General features: G+C 39.1%; 1 protein-coding gene across 1 annotated transcript in view; it reads left to right on the top strand.

The window, feature by feature from the left end:
• The window catches only part of AGPAT5 (1-acylglycerol-3-phosphate O-acyltransferase 5), a 59,516-nt gene extending 35,506 nt beyond the window's left edge, over positions 1-24,010 (top strand). The window contains exons 6-8 of the mRNA XM_061989946.1: positions 4,973-5,134; positions 19,644-19,767; positions 21,429-24,010. Of these exons, the coding sequence (XP_061845930.1) occupies positions 4,973-5,134; positions 19,644-19,767; positions 21,429-21,654 (512 nt within the window). The 3' untranslated portion in view covers positions 21,655-24,010. The remainder of the gene's footprint in view (positions 1-4,972; positions 5,135-19,643; positions 19,768-21,428) is intronic.
• Positions 24,011-24,654: the final 644 nt, after the last annotated feature.

The following is a 24,654-nucleotide window of genomic DNA, read 5'->3' as shown; positions in this document are numbered from 1 at the left end:
TCCATTTATATGCTCCCAAAATATGTATGTATAGATTTTGGATCATTTTCTAGTAGTTAGACCTCTAACTTTTCAAACAACCACAAATTTCTCAGTTTTAGTAGAAAAAGAATTTTATCCAAACATTAGAAAAATGACATTTTTAAAATTGGAGAATAAATGGGAGCAACCCAAAGCCCTCCTACTCCCAGTGTTACTAACTCTGAAAAGTCAAAGAGAAAATGGTAAGAAGCTTGTTAAATTTAACTTGGCTTGCTTTTACTGAATGAAGACAAAACAATCTTCCCTGGTGAAAAGCACTTACAGAGTTTTGTGTTAATGTTTGATTTCTAACATAGGACATTTAATCAAGCAAACATTTCAGGTATTCATTTATTACCTCCATTGTTTTTATGCAGAAAAGTTGCTAATATAAATGACTTTTTAATGCTGAGTTTATCTGGATTGGTATCATGCTTTCTGCTAAGATGTTTGTACGTGCAGGATATGCTTATCTCAAAATTGCTTTTACAGGTCATGTGAAAAAGAGGTATTTCAAGAGCTAATCGAAAATGTTTCCCTTCTAGATTTTGGCATTGGTTTTAGATTGTATTTTAAAGCAACCTTAAGTATTTAATATCCATACATGTTATTTGGAACTCTCTCTAAAGAAAATAGCTTTTGGTGATATTTTTTCCACGCATTTTCCATGTAAGCAAGTTTGATGTTAAAGTGCACAGTGAGATGTGGAAAGGAGAATACAATTTTTTTGTATGGGCTGTGAGTCTTGAGGAACATACTACTGTTAGTATGAAGAAAAGACTTCTGTTACTGCGAATCAGCCTTAGGAAATTAAGTTCAAAGGTAGCAAGACACTACTTTGTATTCCTTGTAGATACCCATCACAGAGGAAAGTGTACCAAAGTGTGGTGTCTCCCATGTTTTGCTATTGGATGGTTATACTCTTGTATTTTACTTGCGTATCTTGTACTGGATGGATCATGGTAACAGAAAACACCTTCTTTAAGAGTGTGCAGTTTTTTAGTGCTGTCATCAGCTGAGTCCTGTTTATGAAAATCGATGGAACACTAGCATACACATGGATGAGTTCTGCCACCATAGAATCATAAATTACATCATAGATTCTATGGAATCATAGATTCTATCGAATCATAGAATCATAGATTCTATGGTCATGTCATGACCATATAAAATGACCATGTCATTTTATGAGTCTGACTCTGGTGTTTCAGTAAGTAAAGCACCAGTCACTGGAGGCATCCAGAAGGCTGTGGGAGCTCGGTGTTGGGTGAGTACTTGAGACACCCCATGCAACTGCAAAGCTTTCAGTTTAATATCACTGATGCACACACATACATACACACCCAAAAAAAAAATCTCATTGATATTATCTAATTGTTTTTCGACGAGCTTTCAGGTTTTGTGTTACTTTCAAAGTAACACAGTTGTATAGAGGAAGGGGGAAAGCCTCAGACTAATTCTGACATCGCTTTCGGTGAGCACATAACTTCTGTTGATGAAATGTGGTAATGCTAATGTAATACTCATCGGATATTCTTAATTTAACGCTGCGATTTTTATTGTTTTCATTTTAAAATGTGGTGTGTGCACTTCAGAATACAAATATGACTAATGAAGTCCAAGTCTGAAAATGTAGATGGCCTACATACACTGAACATCTCTGAGTTTCTGGCCTGGATGAAGGGAAGAGCCATCTTCTCCAATAGAGTTATACTCAGTTGTAATTTCACCCTGAGAGGTTAGATACATTATGTTTTCTTTGGTGGGTTTTATTCTTTTCTGTTTAGATGAAAAATTCAGTCCTCTAGACGTTAATCATTTGGGCCTCTTTGTACCTCCCAAACTAAAAACTTACTTTATTTCTTTCCATTTTCTTGCAGACTTTCTGAATGAATTCTGCATCTTATTGTAGTCTAGTAAATGATTTCTATTAGAAGTACCATTATTCACCACATTTCTTCCAATTTTCACATTATTTTAGGATTTTTTTAAGTCTATTTATCATTTAAAAGTTAACTAACATAGAAGAGCAAAACTACAGCATTTTAAGGTAGAGTATTACATTATTAGACATCTTGTTCATTTTCTTTGGCATTTAAAATAAAATCTCATGACCTCAAATACTTTGACAGAGAGTCCTGACTTAGTATTGCACAACATTAAAAACAGTTCAAGCACAGCGTGTTTTGTGAATTGGATGCAGGCAGCTTGCCAAGGTAACTATACTCTAACTGCTTGAGTTTAAATTCTGATATGTTGATTTTAGCAAAGATCATAAAGTAATTGTAGGAATGTGTGGTTAATGTTTTTATAAAACAGATCCTTTAAAAGGATGTGCTGAACTCCTGGTGTTGCTGTATGTTTGTCATGCACTGGAGTGTTTCTGAATAATGGATTATGGACTTTCTTTATTGATTTTAATTAGATGAACACTCATCTTGTACTTCAGCTTTCCAGAGTCCCCTGGTGGCATGTGAAGTGAGAGGGGCTGATTCTACAGTTGCGCTTCACAGATTGTCACTGACCATCTGTATCACCCAAATTGGCCATGGATTCAAAAAACTAATCTCTGAATAGTCTTAGATATTGTCTAGATATATATAGTCTTAGATATATGTAGTCTTAGATATTTGTCTAGAGGATTCAGTTCTCAGTGAAGGCTGTTTTTCTTTTGTCTTCCCCACAGTAATAGTTTGGTTAAGGGGAAGATGAGTGGGGCAGGAAAGGAATAACAGTGTTTTTAGAACACTTTTGGGAATTTGTCTCAACACAAGTTGTGTTGAGTGTAATGTCCACACTGATTTCGTTGCTGACACAACACTAGAATATTCAGTGCTTCATTTACAGAGTAAACATTTGGAAACATAACATAATTAGCTGTTTGATGTAACAGTTCACAAGCTAAGAAAACACTACCACCATGTTATGCTTCAAAATATTTACATGATCCATATAATATTTTGCATAGACAGTCATTGCTGTTACTGGTAAAGCTTACAACAATGAGTTCAGAAGGAGTAATAGTAAATAACCTCTTATCTCTGTATTCAGACAAGGAGATTCTCAGCAAATGTTACAAAATTAACATAGTGATTTATGCTGAAATTTTCAGCTCTTAAGAATATTAAAGCAATTTAGAAACTAGCATTTTCTTACAGTGTTTAGTAGATATCCTCATCATTTTAGACAAAAATATCCTTTGCCAAAAAAAGGAGAGAATCTCAGTAGAAAATTTGGACATAATATAGTATATTTGAAATTGATTTTGCAAGCAGAAAGGTTTCAAAAGCAACACCACAATACTTTGGTCTAGAAAAAATTCTGCTTTGTCTGTCAGGAACCAATAGCACCAATGGATGGTTCTTTAAAAATGGACTGAAGAGTAAACCAAAGAAAAATATTGCTAGAAAGAAATAATTGCAATTTCCTCTTTGAAAAGGGTACATACAGAAAAGCAGTGATTTTCTTTTTTTCCATAAGAATGCTTTTTTTTTTCTTCTAGAAGCACTTTAAAATACATGTGGAAGAGTCATGTTCACATCATGAAAATGTTTTGGGGGGTATTTTGTTTATTTTCATTTCGAAAGTCATTGTACATTAAAATTCTGGACATGGCATCAAGTTTATACTTTTGAGCCCAATGGATTTCTGATATTCTTAGGTAGCTAGAGGTGGAAGTGGTGAGCTGAAGCAAAGAAAGATATGAAATACTGTTGGTAAGACTTGCAGAGTGCTATTAAATCGTACATTCTGGTGTCCTTGACATACCAACCCCTGTGTCTTGGCCAGGATGGTCGAAGACAATAGTTGATTCTGTATCCATGGATTTCTTAGTAGCCAAGTCAATTGTAATAGGGTATTAGCAGGGAAAAAGAGATTTCATCCTTCCTCTTGGTTCCTGGTGCTGTATTTTCCCCCTCCTTGCTTAGTTTTCTGCTGGGATGGTGAGTTAAATCAAGCTGGTGGGAGAGGTGCGCCAGAGCAATACAAGGTGAGCAGCAGGAACAAGCACGCAGAAAAAAGCAGTAAGGGAATCAACTGCAAGGATAAAGTGAAATATCCCTTTTTAATTATTATCATTTCATTTAATTTTGTTTCATCTGGAAGAGATCTTTAAGATTGAGTTCAGCCTTTGTCCTAGCCCCATCAACCACTAGACCGTTTCCCTAAGTGCAACATCCATCCCTCTCTCAAGTCATTGCAGTGGTCTGAAGCTGTCTTGAGTCTAACTGCTTTCTCTCATCCTTCTGCAAAATAAGGACCCTCAGAGGAACCATATCTAATGTCCCAGAATATGCCATTAGGAGGAGAAAGCAAAATCAGGGAAAGCTAGAGAATAAGAAGACACATTGAAATTTCCAAAAGCATGGTAGCTTTGGAGAAACATTTAAGCGTGTGTAGTTTAAGACAAATACTTGTTTTGTTATCATGGGGCAATACTAGGATTCATTGTGTTGACAAAGTTGATCTATCCTTTGTAAGTAAAATGCTGGATGAGAGTTAGGCATGTGTAAAATTATCTGTGCTTATGCATCACCTACCAAATCTGTTTCTGGTGCAGAGTTTCAGGAGATGTACTGTGCATTTGGTATTTCTCAGTTAATTTGATCTTATTTTTTAAATCTGAGTTGGATAAACAAGCAGTAAAGAGAAGTGCTGTTTCAAAAAAAAACCCACCATTGCTTCTGGAGCAGGAACTCTAAACAGGCTTCTTTTTTTGAGCAGCCTTTTTGTCATGAATATCCTTTAGGATCTCTGTTTCATCTTCTGCAGGTGCTCAGTAGAGCATATGCAGTGTGCACGTGTGCACATCCTCTCAACAGAGAACTGAGATTAAGAATAAACCCTTTGTGACTTTGAATGAGGAGTGCTGAAGTTCCATGATGTGATGTTCCTTTTATGAATGTACTCCACTTTCAAACACTGTAACTGAGGTTTTTTGCCCCTCTAGGACTTGCTATATTAAAGCACGTGCTAACACCACGCGTGAAGGCAACTCATGTAGCCATCGACACAATGAAAGACTATCTGGATGCAGTGTATGATGTGACTGTAGCTTACGAAGGTACTGTGGACCACAAAGGACAAAGAAAACTGGCACCATCAATGACAGGTGAGTTGATGTGTATTAAACATGCTACTGCCATGTGCTGCTTAATATACAGAACCAGCTTCAGATGCTTTGTAGTGCTCTGAAGACAATCTCCACAGTGCTTCAGACACTTCACCATATATTGGTACGACATTGTTCAGCAATGACTAGGTTTTACAATAGTTACCTGTGACATTCCTGCCCTCACCATGTGGAATAGGGATGGGAAACAGAATACTTCTGTTGGCAAATTCTGCATACAGGTGCTCTTTGGAATTAAATCAACTTGGGACCATATGCAGCATTTTTACATTTTTCCTCTAGCAGTGGGATTTGACATGGTGATAAATTCTCTCTTTCCCTCTGCTGTGCTACATAGATGTACAAGTGATTTAATTGCTGTAATGCATGTATTTTAAAGGGAAAATGTGTAATAATGGTATTTGACTGGCAATTTTTCAAATTGCTACATGTACCCAATAACTTTACAAATACTCAACAGCATTTTATGCAAGTGATCGTCACTTGCTGTAGTAGGTTAAACCACCTACAGCACCTGAAAAGAATGGGGTAAATTAGTTGTATGTTCCTCTAGTAATCTAACCAGCAAGTAAATTCTATTGTTTCTGTTGGGGAAGACTCTGGGACAGAGGCCTTTAGGGTTTGCTGGTTATGCTTGGTGGTGAGTTGTTTTTATTTATGTATTTTTTAAAGAATTAAGTTGGCTGCACCTTCACTGGAGGACCAGAGAGCATCTTTCTTTCCAGTTTTAGTAGATGTGTTACTCAGACATATCTCTGCACAGCTGCCAGTTCCAAGAGGTACTTTTGAGTCTTTTGTGCTACTGAAAACAAGTGGATAAAGAAAGTAGTTCCACAGAGCTGTTCAGACTTCTGGGCAAGGGATCAATGTTGGCTGAGGGACCTGCAGGGAATTTCTTAGCTAACTCCCCACTGCTTGGATGGCCCAAAGTCACTGAGACTTCTTCCTTCTGCTGCTAAAAGTAGTTTGTAGTGTGACTGTTTCCATGTTGCTTTAAAAGCAGGAGTAACTCCTTGAGGTGGTGTAAAGTTCACATGAACTCCTTCCAGATGGTAGTTCCTTAGAAGGTCTGGAATTGTCTATTTTTATGTTTTCACTGTTTAAAATTTTTCTGGATAGGTAAGCAACAAACCTGGTAACACTGTGTATTAACTCAACACCTGTATTATACTGGAAGGTTTTAGGACAAGTTTATTTTTTTTGTACATTTTTTATGGCTATATATTAAAAGTACTTTTTCTTATTTAACATATATTCATTTGTAATTTTCTTTGTTATTTAAAGTTTTGTATTTTTTAGAATACCTTATGACCCCCTACAGAGAGTCCTCTCCTTTGAAGGCTGGACAGCCTCCCTCTTGTGCTGTCTCCCAGCCCCTTTCAAGACCCTTTTCAAAGCAAACAAGACTGTTTCTCCTTCCCTGCAGCATATCTTGTTTCATGGCTTAATTATTAGGCAGTTTCAACGATTCTCATGCTGGAATTCTCACTGCCTGATGGTTAATTAAACTATTAAAATGTCATTACCTAATGATAAGATGGCAAATGTTCAAATTCTTTATAAGACCTCTTCACCCATTGAACCTTCCAGTTTGCATGAAGCATGATATAATTGTGCAAAGGAAACCAACAAACTGAATTTCCTTGTTTACTGTTTCTTGTGTCCGGTGTCAAGTGCTAATGAGATGGATTGGAGTGCTTGCTTCACGTCCAGCCTTTTGGAGACTCCACAGCAGGCAGTCCAGGCACGTCTTTCAGCCACCCTCGCTGTTAGGGCTGGGGTAACGACTGCCTCATCCTTGGGTAAAAATAAAGACAGTAACACAGAATGAAGTGCAGCCAACCAGTTGTTACCCGTTACAGAGAAGATAAATGAAATATCCATCCAGGACATTCCGAGCTATGGTGGCAGTCACATGTATTCCATACAATATAAATTATATAGATTAAGGACACTTTCTAAATTACAGTGTGGAACATAGCTGTCATTCTTTTAGGCCCTGCAAACACTAAGTGGAATAAAAACAATTTCTGGTCTAAGAGGTCAAGATCATTTCACCATTTGTTACTCAGAAGTCCAACCAACAATTGGTGTGTTCAGGAATGTCCTATAACAAGAATTCAATTATACATTGTTATGGATTGGAGATTTTTTTTTCACATTATTGCTATTGTTACATTACTGAAATGAGTTACCAAATGTAATTTTCATGTGCACATTTCATATGAGCATTTCATATTTCCATCAGCACTGAATGAGAATTTTGTTTTTCATTCTCATCGGAAGAAAAGGGCAGTGCAATCCTGGTAATTTTTAAAAGATAAGGTTGACATGTCTTTTTCAATCTAGCAACTCGAGTTAAAATTTATTGCATGCAAAACAAACTTCTGATAAACACAACTTTGCTTGAAGATTGTATTTCCCATAGTATGACATTTCCCATGTGAATGAAATCTAAATTCCACACAGATATAATGTGTTTCTTGAAACGCGTTTTACTTTCAATTCTATAAATCTCAATTCCTCAGAAAAGCCTGCACCACTTCTGGCGCAGGATAAGCTGCAACATAAGAGGTTCCAAAGAAACATAAGGAAAAACTTCCCTGAGAGTGTGAGGGAGCACTGGAACAGGCTGCCCAGATGCGTTGTGGAGTCTCCTTCTCTGGGGACATTGAAAACTCACCTGAACGAGTTCCTGTGTGACCTACTCTAGGTGGTCCTACTCTGACAGGAGGGTTGGACTAGATGATTGTTTGAGGTCCCTTCCAACCCTTAACATTCTGTGATTCTGGAAAAGCCCACACTTACACAGGGAAACGATCAGCTCTTGGCTGCTGCCTCTAGCAGTAAGCAGAGCAGGTTAAAAAGGAGCATTTTAGGGACTGTGAGTAGTGCTGCCACACTTTATCTGAGACGTTGTGTTAGTGAACTGTAAATGGGGAAAAAAATCTGAAGAAAAAATTAATTGCATTTTAAATTTTGTCATAGAGAATTCTTAGTATAAATAGCCTTTCTTAGCAACATTGGAGTTTTATTTTCTTGTTCAGTCCAGCAAGCTGAAATATCATAGTGATGGCTTGCTCAACAGAATGAAAACAAAACATACTGTACTTGCAACTGGAAAATAGACATTTACTCTCCTTTTGGCGTTAGTGCTTGGAGAAGAAAGGTGAATCCCAGGTACACCTGATAACATAGTACCTTTTTACAGCAGGCAGAATATTTTAGATTATCCTTTCAAATGTGCTGAACTTTTTGTCACTGTCTATGCATTTTAATGTTTTGTTGACACTTTCCAGCCACAAGTTGTTTGTTTTAAAAGACATCACGTTTGATTAGTCTTAGACAGGGACTAAGATTAGATTAGCTTTACACAGGGATGTTGCTTCCTGCTGTTGCTTCATATCCAGTTGTGACCAATGAATGCAATTTTTCCTACCATTTATTCATTATTCATTCCTCTTCATTACAGTAAGTTTGGATCTTGGTACATTTCCAGTGGAAGCTTGTCCTGCACATGGCAGCTTTTCCGAAGAGTAGTGATTTCCCACACATTTGTCCCATCTCCTACTGGAAATAGTTTCTCCAGATCATTAATGACAGATCACAATGGTCCTGCTTAGGGTAGGACCGTGCTGTCAGACAGCATTTATAGAATAAGATCAAGGTCAAGAATAAGATACAGAAAATCATACAGGTGCTGTGGCACAGCCAACGTGCATCTCAGGTACAGAATTCTGGAAGAACTATTCAGAAGGGAAAAGAAGAGAGAGAAACTCTTCTTGATATTGTTTTACTACACTGTCATTAAGTAAAAAATAGATACAAGTTTGGGAAGAAAGAATGAGAACCTAGTTTTCCCCTTTCTGAATTAATGCCCTAAGTGTTCACATCCAGCTTGGCCTGGTGTTAAGGGACACATCTTGTGGAACGTGGGAACTCTTGTCATTCTTGCACCTGAAACAGTGTTATGTACACATCTACATCTTTATTATTCTGCCTAAAGGCTTTAACATAACCAGATGGTATTTATCTGGCCATTGTAGATGAAAGAGTGTGTGAAATAGCAGCATGTGACAATGATAAACACTGAATAAAAATAGCAAGTACATGTAGACTCTGTCTTAAAGAAGTCAGAGGAATTCCTGAGAATTATTGACTCTGCTGTATATCAATTCCAGAACAAACACTTTGAAAGCCTGTGTATGTGTGCATTTCTGAAAATCTGTACATCACTTTGATCAGTGTAATTTGAGGTCAGACTGGCCTGACTTCCCATGGGGAAATAACACTTTTCCAAATGTTTGCACTTTTATTAGGACCCGGTTAGACAGTGAAGTACAGGACAATAGAAAACTGAAGCAACAGAAACCAGTCTTTGTCTGGGCTGTGGCCCAAATTTGATCACATCTATTGTCTTTCAAGGTTCAAAGAGTGATAACAAGCACATAGTTATGGATATGTTGAAAGAATTGAAAAACCTAAATTAACAAACTCATAAACGGGAATGTGAAACAGTCCAAAGTAAGATTTATAGTGATTATTAGTCATAAGACTATGATTAGTCTTAAGACTAGTAATCAGTTCAGTTCTCTGCTAGCTGTCATGTTCTAATTGCATGCAAGAACACAGAAAAGGAAATGGCAATTCTTTCAGAGCAACTTAAGACAGGATGTAGATGAGAGCTGAGGAGGGGCATCAGCACTAGTGAAATTCGCATCAAGCATGGGATTGCTTTTTAACATGTGTAGTAAATCTCACATCAAGAACTTGTCATTCTGCATCTGTTCAAGTAAAATTTAAGTAACTACCTTACATATTTCAAAATGTGAATTTTTCATGGAAATATTTGGAGGAATTTTGATAACAATACAGGCTAGCAACGTAGTTCTGTGATATTTTATCTTACTCCATCTGGAGTCCTGCATCCAGTTCAGGCTCCACAGCTCGAGGCACAGGGATCTTCTGGAGACAGTCCAGCACAGGGCCACCAAGATGATCAGGGGACTAGAACATCTTCCTTATGGGGAAAGGCTGTGGGAACTGGGGCTGTTCATCCTCAAGAAAAGAAGGCTGAGAGGGGACCTCATTACACAAGTATTTAAAAGGTGTTTGTCAAGAGGATGGGACAGCACTTTTTTCTGTTGTCTCTAGTGACAGGACAAGGCGTAATGGATGTAAACTGGAACACAAAAAGTTCCATTTCAACATAAGGAAAGCTTTTTTACTGTAAGGAAGCCCTGGCACAGGCTGCCCAGGGAAGGTGTGGAGTCTCCTTCTCTGGAGGCTTTCAAAACCCATCTGGACACGTTCCAGTGTGACCTGATCTCTAGAGGTCCCTTCCAAACCCTACTTTTCTATGATTCTGTGATTTTTTTTTTCCTTTAAAGGAATACCTTGGGTTTATTTTGTGCTAAATATTAAAATACAACTTTTTATATAACATGATTTCACCAAATGCCACAAAGTAAATGATCATTCCATTTTAAACTGAAGGCATTTCAACTTGTCCTCTGTGCAACTAGATATTTCATTTTAGAGCCCCTGTGATTTCCTATTAAAAGCAGTTTCAGTAACATGAAAGCCTATCTGTTGTGTGGTTGGCTTATTTGAAACGGCCCTTTGAACACAGATGTGGACATAGGCATCAATATTCTGCAGATAAGGATAGTCTGAGTAAACACTAAGTATTTTCATAACAAGTAAACAAATAAACATTGTACTTCTACTCAAAAATAACTACATTTCCCTGAATAGAAGCGTCAGTTTATGGGAACGTGCACATGCCTCCAAAAATCTGAGAAAATGAAGGTCAGCCTGAGCATGAGTGGCACATCTGTTTCTTTACCTGTCTCAAAACAACAATGTGAAGATGACTATCTGGAGTGGACGTAGCCCAGTTTGTCTCTGATATCAACCAAACTCAGATGCCTGAGGAGGAGTGTTAGAGTAAGGCAAGAGTAAATGATTATTCCTTTTCCCAGATCACAAGCACCTGTGGGTACTGCATCTTTGTGTTAATAACATCCCCTCAATGAGGGTAAAAACTCCCTTGAGCTTCCCCTCAAGCCCAGAGTGTTTGTAAACTAGGACCTTGTGTATCTCTGTTATTCTCTAGCAGCTCCTACCGAAGGTGGGTCTCTGTAGCTTCCCTTTGGGAACCGATGATCAGAAATCACATAGTCGTCAGAAAACCTCTGCTACATAAGGGAAGATTTTGCAAGTATTTTCACTGGAGATTCATAAAATTACCATGCACTCTGGGCCTCGTGCATGTGAGAGAGGAAGAATTTGGCTCCTCAGGCAACATTTCTGTACAACAGCTCGAGGAACTCCTGATCTTTATGCAAAAGTGTATCTAAACCCTGAGGATAACAAAAACAACTTTAATTTCTTCATACTGTCAGGTTTGGCCAGAAATGTGTTGCTGCTTTGAGAGCCTGTGTTTATTTTTGCTTTTTCTGTGAATCAGAGTCCTTTTCTTCTACTCTGTTTGGAATACTGTTCTCTGTTTATCAAAACAGACTGGCTGAAGGAAAGGCAAAAACATCAATACGAGCAGTACTGGCATAGTTCCTAACAGATCCTGTTTATTTGCTAGAGAGTGCACTGTTTTGAACTTGTCCAATCCTTGTATCTTTTCTTGCCTTTTTTTTTACATTTTAATGGCGTAGTTTAACTTTTTAAAGTTTGATAAGTGGGGAAAAAAAGTGTTCTAAGGAAGACACAGATATCTCCTAAATTTACTCCTTTTCAGTTACCAGCGGTGGGATACCCTTTAGATGTGTCCCACAGAGCTGACCTAACCTGATCCACGTTCTGTTGCTGGCAACCTGTTGATCAAAACTGTTATGCTATTGTAGGAAACCTCCTGCTAACTCAGAAAACAAACAACAGTCACAAATTGTTACAGAGCAGTACAAAGGCCAGAATGCATCTGTTAGGAAAACAGATTAAAGCCACTCGAAGATTGTTTCACTGAACTATAATGTGCAAGTACCATGTGTCTTCATCAAATACCATCTTGCTCCAGCGAGACAGCTTACAATGACACTCTTCTGCTCTCCAGTGCTAATACCAGTACAGAAAACTGTATGTACCATTTTATGTTAATAACTTTGAAGGATTCCTTAGATCTGGGCATTTTAGGAAGGTACAGAAATGTGATTATTTACCCTTGAATTTTGCAGGATTTGTTGAGCTACAGTTCTTACCCGCCATCTTCAGGATTTTTTAATGTTGTATCCTGCCTTCTGCAAACTGGAAATTCAGCCTTTTTAATCTCTCCATGTTTGTAATGCAGGTGCTTTTTCTCCTTAAATGTTTTACTTGGCCTTTTCTGTGGTCTCCTTTGAGTCCACTACATCCTTCTTCAGATACAGAGACCAGAAGTGCACACAGTATTTAACATGTAGATTCACAGTCCTTATACGTATCTGCAGAGTGACTGGCTTTGCCCTCTTCTCAATATCTTTGCTGATGCTGCCCAGTATTTGGGGGATTTAGGGCTGGTGCTCCGCAACTGAGAGGATGCTTTCAGAGAAAGATCAGTGACACCCAAATTGTAGCCACCAGTTCCAAGTTAAGCATCACCTAATCAGGGTTTACATTATTTTTCCCCATATTTGTTTACGCTGAATCTCAGCTACCACATTTTCACCCTGTTTCTTCAGCTTTGAGGTCTTTTTGGAGTTCAGCCAGCATTTGACTACCCAAAAGGGCTTAGGATCCTCTGAAAAATATGTTGAAAACTGGAGGGTTCACTCTTTGTTCCCTTCTTCAGCTCATCGGTCATGACACTGAGTAAAACCAGTTCTAGTGTTGATCGCTGGAAGACCCCAGTTGCCGGGTGACCGTTAAGTCTTTCCATTTGCTTCCTCTCCTTTAAGCAGCTTTTGGACTATAAAACATCATTTCCTCTAATCCTATGGCAGCTTAATTTCTTTAATAGCCTTCAGTGTGGAACCCTGTCAGAGGCTTTATGAAAATTCAAATGTATCATGTCCACTGAATCCCCTTATCTGCCTGCTTCTTGACACTGCTGTAGAAACCCAGTGAATTGGTGAGACGGGATTTCCCTCTGCAGAATCCACGACAACTCTTTTCCAACAGACTGTGATTATCTCTATGCTTAGTGATCATATTATAGACCCTGCTATCTTAGCCAGGGATGTAGGACTCCTTAGTTTGTGTTTCCCAGCATCATCTCTAAAGCTCTCATTTGTAGAAGGGAAACTCCCCATTTTTCTGTGACAACGGCTGTTTGTGATGATAGGTTACACATCTTTGGTTTTAAATTCCACATTTGAGAGCTTTTGGATGAATGCTGTCTGGTCTTGGTGACTTCCTGACATATAACTTGCTTATTTAGTCTGATACTTTTTGTCTGTTTACTTGTTGATCTACTTCCTTTCAGAGATCTGGTCAAAGAATGCAATGCGTGTAGGAATCAAACATTTTCAGCGAGAAAATAATGCAAACAAGTATTTGATCTTCTCTTAAAAGGGCTTATATTTTACCACTAGTGCTGCTCTTCACGCCTTTGTCATCCAGCAGTCCCACTACTGCCTTAGCCAGTTTACTGCTTTTAGTATATCCAAAAAAGTTAAAATTGTTAGAGCATCCTTTGCATTTTTCAAGTTCCTTTTTAGTCCTTGTAATTTTATGTTTACATTTGGCATGAGTGGTTTTGTGGCTTTTCCATATTTGGACAATCATTCCATTCCTCAAAGAAGAGAAAGTAGGAATATAGTGGTAGCCTCTTTGATTTTCCCACCAAGCCATACACGTGGGTTTCAGACCCACCCAGGCTTTTGCAGTGGGTTTCTAATACAAGTTTTTCTGAGGGTTGGCATTTAAGGCTTTTTTTAACAGCCTCTGGGTTGCCTCTTTTTAGACTGTTTCTTTTAGGATGTTTTGACCCTTTGGGTTTTTTTCATTTTCTCCCTCATCACATAGTTGCTTTAACTCTGAATTTGTGTGCTGCGCTCATTGAGACTCTTTCTCTGCAATGCTGAGAGCAATTGTGTTGTGGTTGCAGAGCACTACTCACAAAAACCATCCACCACTCAAGACCACAGCAGGAATGGCATCTTGTGGGTTTTGCTACCAGCTTTTTCCAGGAAACAATCTCTTTGGCTTTTGAGTAGTTGGTTGTTTTGGCTTGTGCTTGTTTGAATTTTTTCCCCCTCTACTCCTCACCCTGATGAAGCATTGATGCAGTTTGGTAAAGGTAGCTGTAATCTCAGTCTTGAACTTGCAGCTCTCAGTCTGGCTTCACAATTTGTGGTCACTATTATCAGTCTTATTGGGAAGCCATTTAATATATCTATGATTTCCATCCACAGGAGTTTTACTGTCTCTGTCTCATTATGTAAAGTTATTATACTTCCTGTATTTTTTGGTGCACCATACCGTTCCCTCAGCTGTACACACTATTCTGTCATTCCTGTAACTCTGGTAGCCTGGTGACATTACATGCTTCTTCAAAGACACTGGGAATCTCTTGGTGCCAGTAATTCTTGTTCTCCTCTCTTCATGTTGAGGCTTCTCAAGTTGATACTGAGTTTTGCCCTCAGATTGAATTTTAGTCACATCCACCTCATGTTACGTCCATCCAACCAGGTTGCTTTTCCTGACCTTCAACTTTCCCCACCTGATGGTTGAAATGCTCTCTAACTTTTTCCGTTTCCTGCCAGCACTCTGGCTTAATAATGATTCAGGTGCATCCCAAAAGGTCCCCCAGCTCCTAAGGTGCTTACACCCTGTGCTGAGCCCCTCGTGCACAGGGTAGAGGTTCCAATCTCTCTACACCTCATGCCTGGCACAGGCAGTATCTCTGAGAGTGCCCTTCCTTGGGTCACAGGCTTGTCTTCTGGCTGCAAGCTTGTACCGTATCCCCTCCATGCTTCCCTACATCAGCAGGTGCTGGTGCTGCCTGCCCCTCTGCTGCTCCATACCCCACATGGACAGCCTTTGCTGTGCCCTGGATGTTTGCTTTCCCCACTTACTGCTTGATTTTGTTAGAGCAAGCCACGAAATAGTTTCCTGAGGGCTCACCTTGGGATGATAGAAAGTGTGAAGGTGAGAAGCAACCAGGCACTTAACATTTATGTTTGTTTTGCCAATTGATTGCTAATTTGGTGTACAAAGTCGATGAAAGGGGAGAGATGGGATTTCAGTCTTCAAGGAGGAGGTAGTTTGTAAACTGCTTTGGTAGCCAAACACTGAAGTCCAGACTATTGAGAATTTATAAAGTGGGGAGAGCATCTACAGTTCAGAGGAATGTCTTTGCTGCCCTGGCTTTGCCTGTAGCACTATGTGCACCACGACACACAATGTTCTGTTACCAAAGAATATTCTTACGCATTTGAAGTACTGCTTAGAATAAATATACATTATTGCAATTTCAGTTTCCCGTGACATCACTTTCAATTTATCACAAACATTACTGAAATCTGTTAAAACAGGAGGGAACTGGAGGCCCTTCAAGTGGACATGACTACGTGAGGCTTCAGTTTGTCCTTTCTTAATTTTGAAGGACTTTGGCAATAATTACATTGCAGCAGAAGAGCCAACGTAGGAGGCTGAAAGCTGAGCTACTTTATTGCTGTCGTATTTAAAGTGCATATAAAAATAGACTTCATTAGTAATTGAAAGCTGGAATATCTGTAACACCACTGTCACAACTTTCTTAAGGGGCAAGGCAAATAATTTGGAGTGATGGAACGAACTTCTGTGGTAGCATTAAGGGGATGGTCGTCTGAGGCCATTTGTATGTCCTACCTCAGTTACGGGTATGTCTATGCTTTGGAGCTTTTATCCTTCCTTCACTTTCCCTGGTAATTAAAACCAGAATTCATTGGCTTTTAAGGGTAAAAAGTTGAAAACTGTTAGAATTCAGTGGAAGCCCCAGTGAGCAAAACACCTTCCCAGTACATTAGTTTCAATTAAAAACTCGGTGGATCCAATGCCTTTCCCAGAGGCTGTTGCACCCCACTCATAAATTGTAATTCTGCACTGAATCCTTCAGCCCTGGGTTAGTGTGAATCCTGTCCTGTAGAAGGAGGGTCACAATATCACAGTTTAAGAACAAAAATACTCAATCCACCTTATTATTTTCCATTCCTTCCTTCTGCTGTGGTTGGGTGGTAGAAACGTTATAAACATTCTACGCTTGTATCTCTTATTTAGCCAGATGGAAAGTTTCATGAGGAGGTTATCTCCCACACAAAAGTCAGTCCACTTGGCTCCCACACGTGTTGAGTTCTTGATTGACTAATGCAGTCCACAACATAGTGTTTGATTTTAATGCGTGTTTTGCACTTGAGTTTTGTCTTGTGAAGGAAAGTTTAGGCTTGCTTGTTCCTGCTCTTAATTATAACAAATTCTGGCAAGTTTAGGGATCTGAAAAGCCTATCAGATATTGGCCTTAAGGGCTAGTGTCCCTGAAGTTGGCTGTAATTTGCACATAATAAATTGCTTCAATAAGATTTTGCTTCTTAGCTTAATTACATAAGTCTTTTGGGAGTTAAGCTAATATGAAATTAGGGGTCATGGGACCACCACAAACCTTTAGAGGCTGTGGTGATAAAATGCAGCTGTTTCTTCTCCAAAACAACCTCTCAACATATTGTTGTTATCCACTGGTGTTCTTCTGTGATGGCAGTGACACCATCCACCTAAAAAACCCCAGTGGATTAGTTGCATTAAACCCTGCCATGAAATGGATAATTAAAGGATAGTCAGATTCCCTTACAAACTTGATTGCATACATTGCAGTATCATCTGCAGATGTCCTGGATGCCCAGGCTTTGGATAAAACGGCTCTGAACTGACGGGTAGGAATCAGGATCCTCTCTTGGGGAGCACCTGCAGTTGCAGATCACACCAGTTACAGATCACAGAGTCCTCAGTAAACCTGCAGAAAGTCTCAAACTGCCAGGGAGAGTAAGGTTGTGGAGATTTACAAAGATGGGAAATGAAGGCCAGATTTTAGGATCTTCACATATAGCGACTCAATTTCCACCAGTAGAAGGCAGCCAGTGTGGGAAGCAGTAAGAATCAGCTTGCATTGCAACTTGGGCAGAAGGTTGCTGGTTGTGGAGGGTTACTTGCTTTCTGAGTAGATTTGTAGAGTTGCCTGTTTCCGCTTTGGTGAGAGAAGTAGTTTGTTTTGAAATGCTTCTGTCCTATTCCTGTTTTGTTACCTAGAGCTTATTATTGAAAACATATTCTTTTCCTGTCTTTCAGTGACCAAATATCAGAGGGGTTTTTTTCAGCATTAATTTTACAAGTACCACATAGCTGTTACTATCCCATAATACTATCCCATCAATAATACTATCCCATCTTACTTAGGAATTTTGGTTGGTTTGTTATTTTCTTTACTTTATAACTGAGATTATTAATAACATGATTAAGGCATTGTTTGTTCCTAGCCAGAACAACCTACATGCTAGGAAGTAAAATAAGCATATACTATTCAGTGCACAGAATGCTTCAAGTCTCTTTTAAAGCTAGACCTGCAACCCTAGCTGGATATGCGTAGAATAGCTGCTTTTTATAGGAGTCCAGTATAAAAACCCACCATCTCATCTGGCTTCCAGGCATTTGTTTTCTGGGCAGGGTTTTGCATATTTTTAGACTGTTCCACTTAGTAGGTGATGCCACCAAAAAAGAGGATTTGTACATCAGTGAACACTGTGAGCATTTAAGACGTGGATAATACATCTGTCATTTTAAAATATGAATAAGTACACTTTTAGATGCTCTTACAGTGAATGTCGTTCATATAGTGGCCTGGATAGTATCCTCAGAGAAACAGACCTGGAAAATCTTTCTTCCCATCGAAAGCAAGAGGAAAAACCTGCTTTCAGATACACGAACACTGATTCCTTTGTGGTCAGTAAAAACACATAAACCTGAAGACAAATGTGTATCCGTACCGTCATTTTGCACTCCAAGTACTTCACTTGCCTGCCATCTAATAGCTGTAGCTGGAGAGAGTCTTAGCAGAAGCTTTCCAGCAGCAGTTGTGTTTGCCACTCCATGGCTAGGAGGTGGGCCTGTTCCTGGTTGGAGCCCTCAGCTAGTGGCCTGTGGGCCGTGTCACTCCCTTTGTACTGTGGTGCGGTGCGGTTCAGTGAAGGGCTGTCTGTGGCTGAAGATGAGACAGAACTGCGCACAGCACAGTGCAAATCTCTGCAGCAAAATGCCATAAGACTTTACTGACCTCTTTATCTCTTCTTCTCTCCCCCTCTACAAGCACATAAACACATTTGCATGAGCGGGCTTTTAAAATTCTTTAAGACAATTTATAGCATATGATAAGGTCCTTTTACAGCAAGGTCCTTAACAATCAATGAGGCTTTAAAGAAGGAAAACAAATAAGGGGATATCTGATTTGGCACACAGTTATAAAGATGTACACGCAGTAATAATTATTTTGCGCTGTCATTCCTCCCAGATACCCCTAACAGTTTTGGGTCAAAGTCTTCCATACATCTGCACTGCTGTCCAAAAAATGTCAGCAACTTAAAAGGACCACCCAGTCTGTGTTACGTTGGTTGTCTGTCTGTATTGTAGGAAGGCACTTCTGGTCCCATTTCAAAATATAAAGGTTGTCCAAATTTCAAAGGACTTGCATCCTCACATCATGCATCTCTCTGCACAGGGATGCTATGGTTGCTGCAATACCCCTTGCTACTGATAAGTGGAAATGATTACTAACACACAAGCACCGGCCCATTTTTCATCTCATGTTCAGTATTTTTACCACTTGTTAGTTGTAAGAAATGAGTAGTGGAGTTTTGTTTGTAATTAACACTTATTTGCTTAATTTTACCAGGGACAGATTGAGGAAATGGGGGAGGGGGGTTGCTATAGAGCTGTCTCGAGCTTTGTCAGAGAGAAGAAAAATGAAGGAAAGCAAAATGAAATGCAGCATTTTGTTCTGAGTCTTTCACCCCATTATACTTCTTAATTACAGGTTATTACTTAAACTGAAGCCCATTTCCTCCTGAAGATACTTAAGGAAATCACTGTCATTCTGATTTTGTCATCCAGGAGCAAACATTTAGTTTTCAAACAGGGCAAGGAAAGAAGATCACTAATGTTAAAAGAATTGCAGGCTGGGTAACTTGATGACATCAGAGTTATTGCATCCCACACTACAGAATGATTAAATTGCTATTAAGTGTAACATTTTCAAGCATAGGATTTTACAGTTAGCAGGGTGCATTTGAGGACAATTTTTCCATGCTGCATGTGGTAGTGGGACCACCATTTGAAAAGTGTGTTGGCCAGACGGCTTCTGAGTTAGTGAAGTTATCAGGATCCAAACATAAGGAGAAGCGTCTTTAGAGAACTGAAATTAGGCCTCCAAGGCATTTGCAGCTTTGAGGTCAGATTTTCGGCATGCTTTAGCCAAATAACTGCTCTATGGTGTTTTTGTAACTCAGTCTTTGTTGTTTTGCTCTCTTTTTAGAGTTTCTTTGCAAGGAATGCCCAAGAGTTCACATTTTCATTGATAGAATTGAACTGAAGGACATTCCAGAGGAGCAGATGTATATGAGAAGGTGGCTTCATGAGCGTTTTGAAATAAAGGACAAGTGAGTAGCAATATGGAGAACCCTCCATTCTGATAAGCTGTCTTTTTTATGTTAACAGATGTACTTCTGCTTTCTGTGTTACCAGCAGCATGAGCTGAGGGCTCTCTGAAGAGAGGTGGTGCTGGTACTGCTGTGCATATTTTGTATAATAACCTTGTGGTCAAAGCTGTTGCTCAGGAGGCTGGGATTCCTGAGTTTTAGACCTTCCTTACACTGAAGAGCTGTGAGTCCATGTTCCAGGCAAGGCTCATACTCATCTGAATACTCCCCGTTTTTTCTCCTTGCAGCTGAGCCATGTGCAGCCAGGAATGTGAGATCTCCACAGTTGGAAAGCAAGCAAGCAAAAAGCAGTTTGATTCGAGCCTCCTAATCAGTATTAGGTTACAGTTAGAAAGGGGCAGGTCTTGATGTAATCTCTTCTGCCAGAATTGTTTACGCATCAGACAGCAGTTGGATAAAAACACAAGTAACCCCAAGATCTCTGCCTTCACTGGGGAAATTAGGTGAAGCAGAAGTTTCATCTTTGAATCATGGCAGAACTGAAGTGCCTGGCTCCCTCTTGCATCTTCAAACATGGTCACTAGTGAGCATACGCAGTGGATCCTGGGGGACTTTGTGCTCCAGAAGGACTCTGTACCTAAATGTGGAATTTGACTGTTGTTGAGAGATGGTGGTTTAATTTGACACATCTGAAGTCCAGCTTAAGAGAGCTGAATCTGTTTAATTTCTAGATCCTTGGATACACTGTATGAGAGGGAGATTTCCCTGGTTCTTCTCCTATGTTCTGCTTTAAAATTGTTCTGCCAGTCTCACGTTCCATGAAGTAAAAAACAGATTAATTTGTCCTGTAGACTTTGAATCCATGTAAATGTTAATATGGCTATCTGTAAACATGGCACTGTTACTAAAGCGTCTTAGAAGTTTAGGATCACTAAGTAATTTTTTTTCTTCACTTTTGAAGGGAACAAAGTCAGAATTTTGTATTATGGACAAGTAAATGACACATAAAATAAAAGGCTGCCCAGCGTTCCTTAAGTAGTCTTCTGGTGAAAACCAGCAAAACCGAACCCTGATCATCTGTGTCTCGTTGTAGGCTTCTGTTGACTGGAACATCTTTCCTGGGACCAAAGTTAAAACAAAGCCTTGGAATTTTCAAATCTTATATATTACTGGTTTTCAAAAATAGGAGGAGAAAAATTATTACTAAATCAGTGCTGTGGTATTTTAGTCTTGCACATTTGGCTTCCAAAATGTTTAGTCTTCTGAGTCCTCATTGTTTTATGAAGATACTGTTTCCCTCCCTCCTTTGCTGTTCTGTGATTAACTGTGTGCTATTTTATCCTACAGTATTTCCCAGTACTTTGGGTTTATCTGCTAAATGCTGAATGAAAAGAATTCTTTTCTACTTCCATATTAAGTGTTAAAATTAGTCCCCATGGAAAATCTACTTTTATTGCTTTCAAGAGTTGAGGTTGAGTACCGACGTGTAACGTTACTTCAAATGCATCATAGTCTTCAGGCATACTGATTGTTTGAACTTGTGACAGATGAAATCATTTGTTAAATAACGTGGTTAGAAGCAGTTATTGCATGAAAGTAACTTGCTTAAAACTGCTTATGCTAATATGTAACTTCGACCCTCTCCTTTTGTCTGCCTGTAGGTTACTAATAGAGTTTTATGATGCGAAAGATTCTAAAAGAAGAAATAAGTTCCCTGGGAAAAGTGTTCATTCCAAGCTAAGCCTCAAGAAAACTTTGCCATCTTTGCTGTTTTTAGGTGGCCTGACTGCTAGTATGCTTCTGACAGAATCTGGAAGGAAACTTTATGTAAGAACATGGATATACGGGACTTTAATTGGCTGCCTGTGGGTTAGCATTAAACCGTAAGCAGATGTTAGTGTCCGGTCAGTGAAGTGTGCGGTCTTTTCTTGCACATTGCACCAAACTTTTTCCTGACTTTATAGTAAAAAGAGTGTAAATAAAGCCTTATTGATCAAACATTGGAAATAATAGAATTTGTGACTTAAGCCTCTGTGTGGTTGGTCTGGGGAAAGTAAATGTAGATTTTCACATTTGCTACTGATTTTTTGCTGGAATAATGACAGATAAACTGAGTCATATGATAAATTGCTTTCCCCATGAACTAACATCCATCTCCATCTGCAGATTCGACGAAGTGTGAGTTATGCATAAGGGTGTCTTAAGCGGACCTGTGAATGTATTTACAGAGATTAATTTAGGGCATATATTTATTCTTCTGACATTCGTGTTGAGTTTTGGTTACTCTTTGGTGCATTGCAGCAGCTCAGTTGCATCTATCCCAGCTGTCTTGCAACTAAAATTGAAACTTTTTACTTTCTCTTTTTTTTATAGTTTTGCTTTTCAGTTTTAGCTCAATCCTGTGTTTTTTAAAAGGGACTATGCAAGCTGGCAAATGGTTAGACGTTACCTGAAGCAGAATAAAATGTTCCTGAGAAATACTGTTCATGGGGAAGAAGCTCTGTTTGTCTAGTGCATGGGGTTTGATTATATTGCAGCGTTAGCTGATTATTTTACATATGCAAAACATTAAGTTTTCCTAAGCGAACGGCTAATTTTGCACACCCTGTGTTTGTGCATAAAAGGAATGTGTGTGGTATAATGAAATGTTGAGCTTTTGTTTCTGGCCTAACCAGACTGTAGCCTACCTTGTGTGTGTCTGCATTATCCCTGGCACCTTGAGAGTTTCAGCTGAGCTCATAGACCTTTCATATGTACGTGCCACAAGCAAAAGTTTCCTGTTACCTCACGATTTTCTGGAAGCAAACGCTGTTGTTTGGGTAACACACAGAATGACTGTAACTTAGGGAGTGTAAGAGTATGGTAACGAGGGACCTTCAGATATTCCTGCTAAATCCGAAGCATGTGCCTTTTCCTGCTAATCTGGTTTAGCCTGATGTTTCATAATCTGGCAGTCACGTCCGTGCTGTGGGATCACACTGGATTCTCAAATCATTCTAGGTGATTCAGACTGCAGTGGGGTTGAAGTTACAGGGTTGATGTATACGATTTGCACAGTAGACTAATAGTGAAAGAAATGCATATCCTGTCAGTATTTCACCTGCTTGAAAGCACACTATAAAAACAAAATCAACAAACCCGTACTTACCTAAGTCTGCAATGCCCACAGCTGGTATTTTTGTTGGGGAAATGCCATCTCCTGATATCAAGGGAATAGTCTGTATGTACAGCGATGGGGTAGGAAGGAGGATATATTTTATCTTCTTCCATTAGGGAATTGGTGGACTCCCTGTATCAAAATGAAAAAAAAAAATAGAGAATATTTTTATATCACACTTGCAAGCTTTAAATGTGCACCTCTCTCTAGCTTCAGTAGGATTTCTCTTGCATTAGAGTCCATTGTGAGATAAATGTCTGTTAAAATTATAACTCAGTTTCTCAGACTCCACCGTTGCCAGTTAGGAATTCTGCTCTTACTGTACAGTGGGGTTTTTTTACAGAATTTTATAGACTAATTACAGTTCCACCTTAAAATCCTTTGGTACAACTTTCAGTCTGCAGTTCTGTGTCCTTCCATAATGGATTTTGTCACTGGAGTTATTTATATCGGTGATTGATTCAGGATATGTTGATGAACCGTTTTAAAAACAATGTCTGGGAACAAATGTTGAAAAACAGTATTGTTATGAGGCTGTGAAACCAGAAAAAAAACCCACAAAAAAGGCAAGCCATTTGATGTAACAGCCAAATAGGCTCACATGTAGTTCTTCCTCTTCTCAGCTGTTTCCAGTGAGTACAACCAGAAGGCAGCGTTCCTACCTTAGTGTGGTTTTTCAGGCGTGGAATGAAATTTTACTCTGACGTGACTAAATTTCTTTGTAACGGCAAAGAATAACGGTGAATTCTACATGCAGAGTAAATGCAAGCGGCTTAACTCATTTGTAGAAAAATAACTGCTATTTGGGAGAGCCTAACCACCACGACAAACTGGATCTCTCTTGCTCTTCTAAGCATCGGGAATATAATTGACGCAGTGCAGCAAACAAACAGGATGTTTACTTTGAACCTTATTTTTCATGTTAGTGTTCATTTTTTTTTCCTTGTCATTAATTTATGACGTTTTTGAAACTGTAATTTGCTGATGTATTTGGCGTTGGGAGTATCACATGCTATTTCTAAATATGCACTGATATTAACTTGAAATATTTCTTCATTAAAATAAGACGAGCCAATGCTCATTCAACTTTTCTGTCCTGTCTACTTGTTCCATTCTTTTCTGCACTGTAATGTTTGCAAGTTGGTTAACAGGAACTGCTTATGGAAAGGTGGCAACTGTGGGTTTAAGCGCTTGAGGGAAGAATTTGTGTGAGAAGCAGTCAATGAAAAGAAAACATTTGTCTTTTTTCTGTGCAGCTACAAAAAATGTGTTAGAATCCATTTGTGCTCGTTCTGACGCAACACACTGCCAAGTGGTTCAAATTGCAATAGCTTTTCAGGCATGGACACCTTCACCACTCATGAGTAGTCTTCATTAATGTCCAATACCACAGTTCTGGCCAGGAATCAGGCTCCTGGTGATAAGCCTTGCACAGGCAATGCTGGCAGCGTGTGGACAGACCCGCAGAGTGGGAAGTGCTGTTGCAAAGAAACAGATGAAGCATATCTCTGCAGAAAATGCCACCAAAGTTTTAGTGACATGCTGAATCTGAGAGACACTCGTATGTTCAAAAACTTACCTTCCCAGCTGTATTAGTGCATCTGGTCATAGCAGTTTCCCTCCACACCTTTCATAGTTAGCAACACCACCACTATGTGCCCGTTCCATGGTGTTATTCTGGTGTTTACTTTTCTGGAAGGAATTAGGCTGGTAAAGAAACATTAACTTCA

Source organism: Colius striatus, chromosome 2 (assembly GCF_028858725.1).
Source record: "Colius striatus isolate bColStr4 chromosome 2, bColStr4.1.hap1, whole genome shotgun sequence".
Taxonomy (NCBI): Eukaryota; Metazoa; Chordata; class Aves; order Coliiformes; family Coliidae; genus Colius; species Colius striatus.
This window is presented reverse-complemented; position numbering and strand designations above follow the sequence as displayed.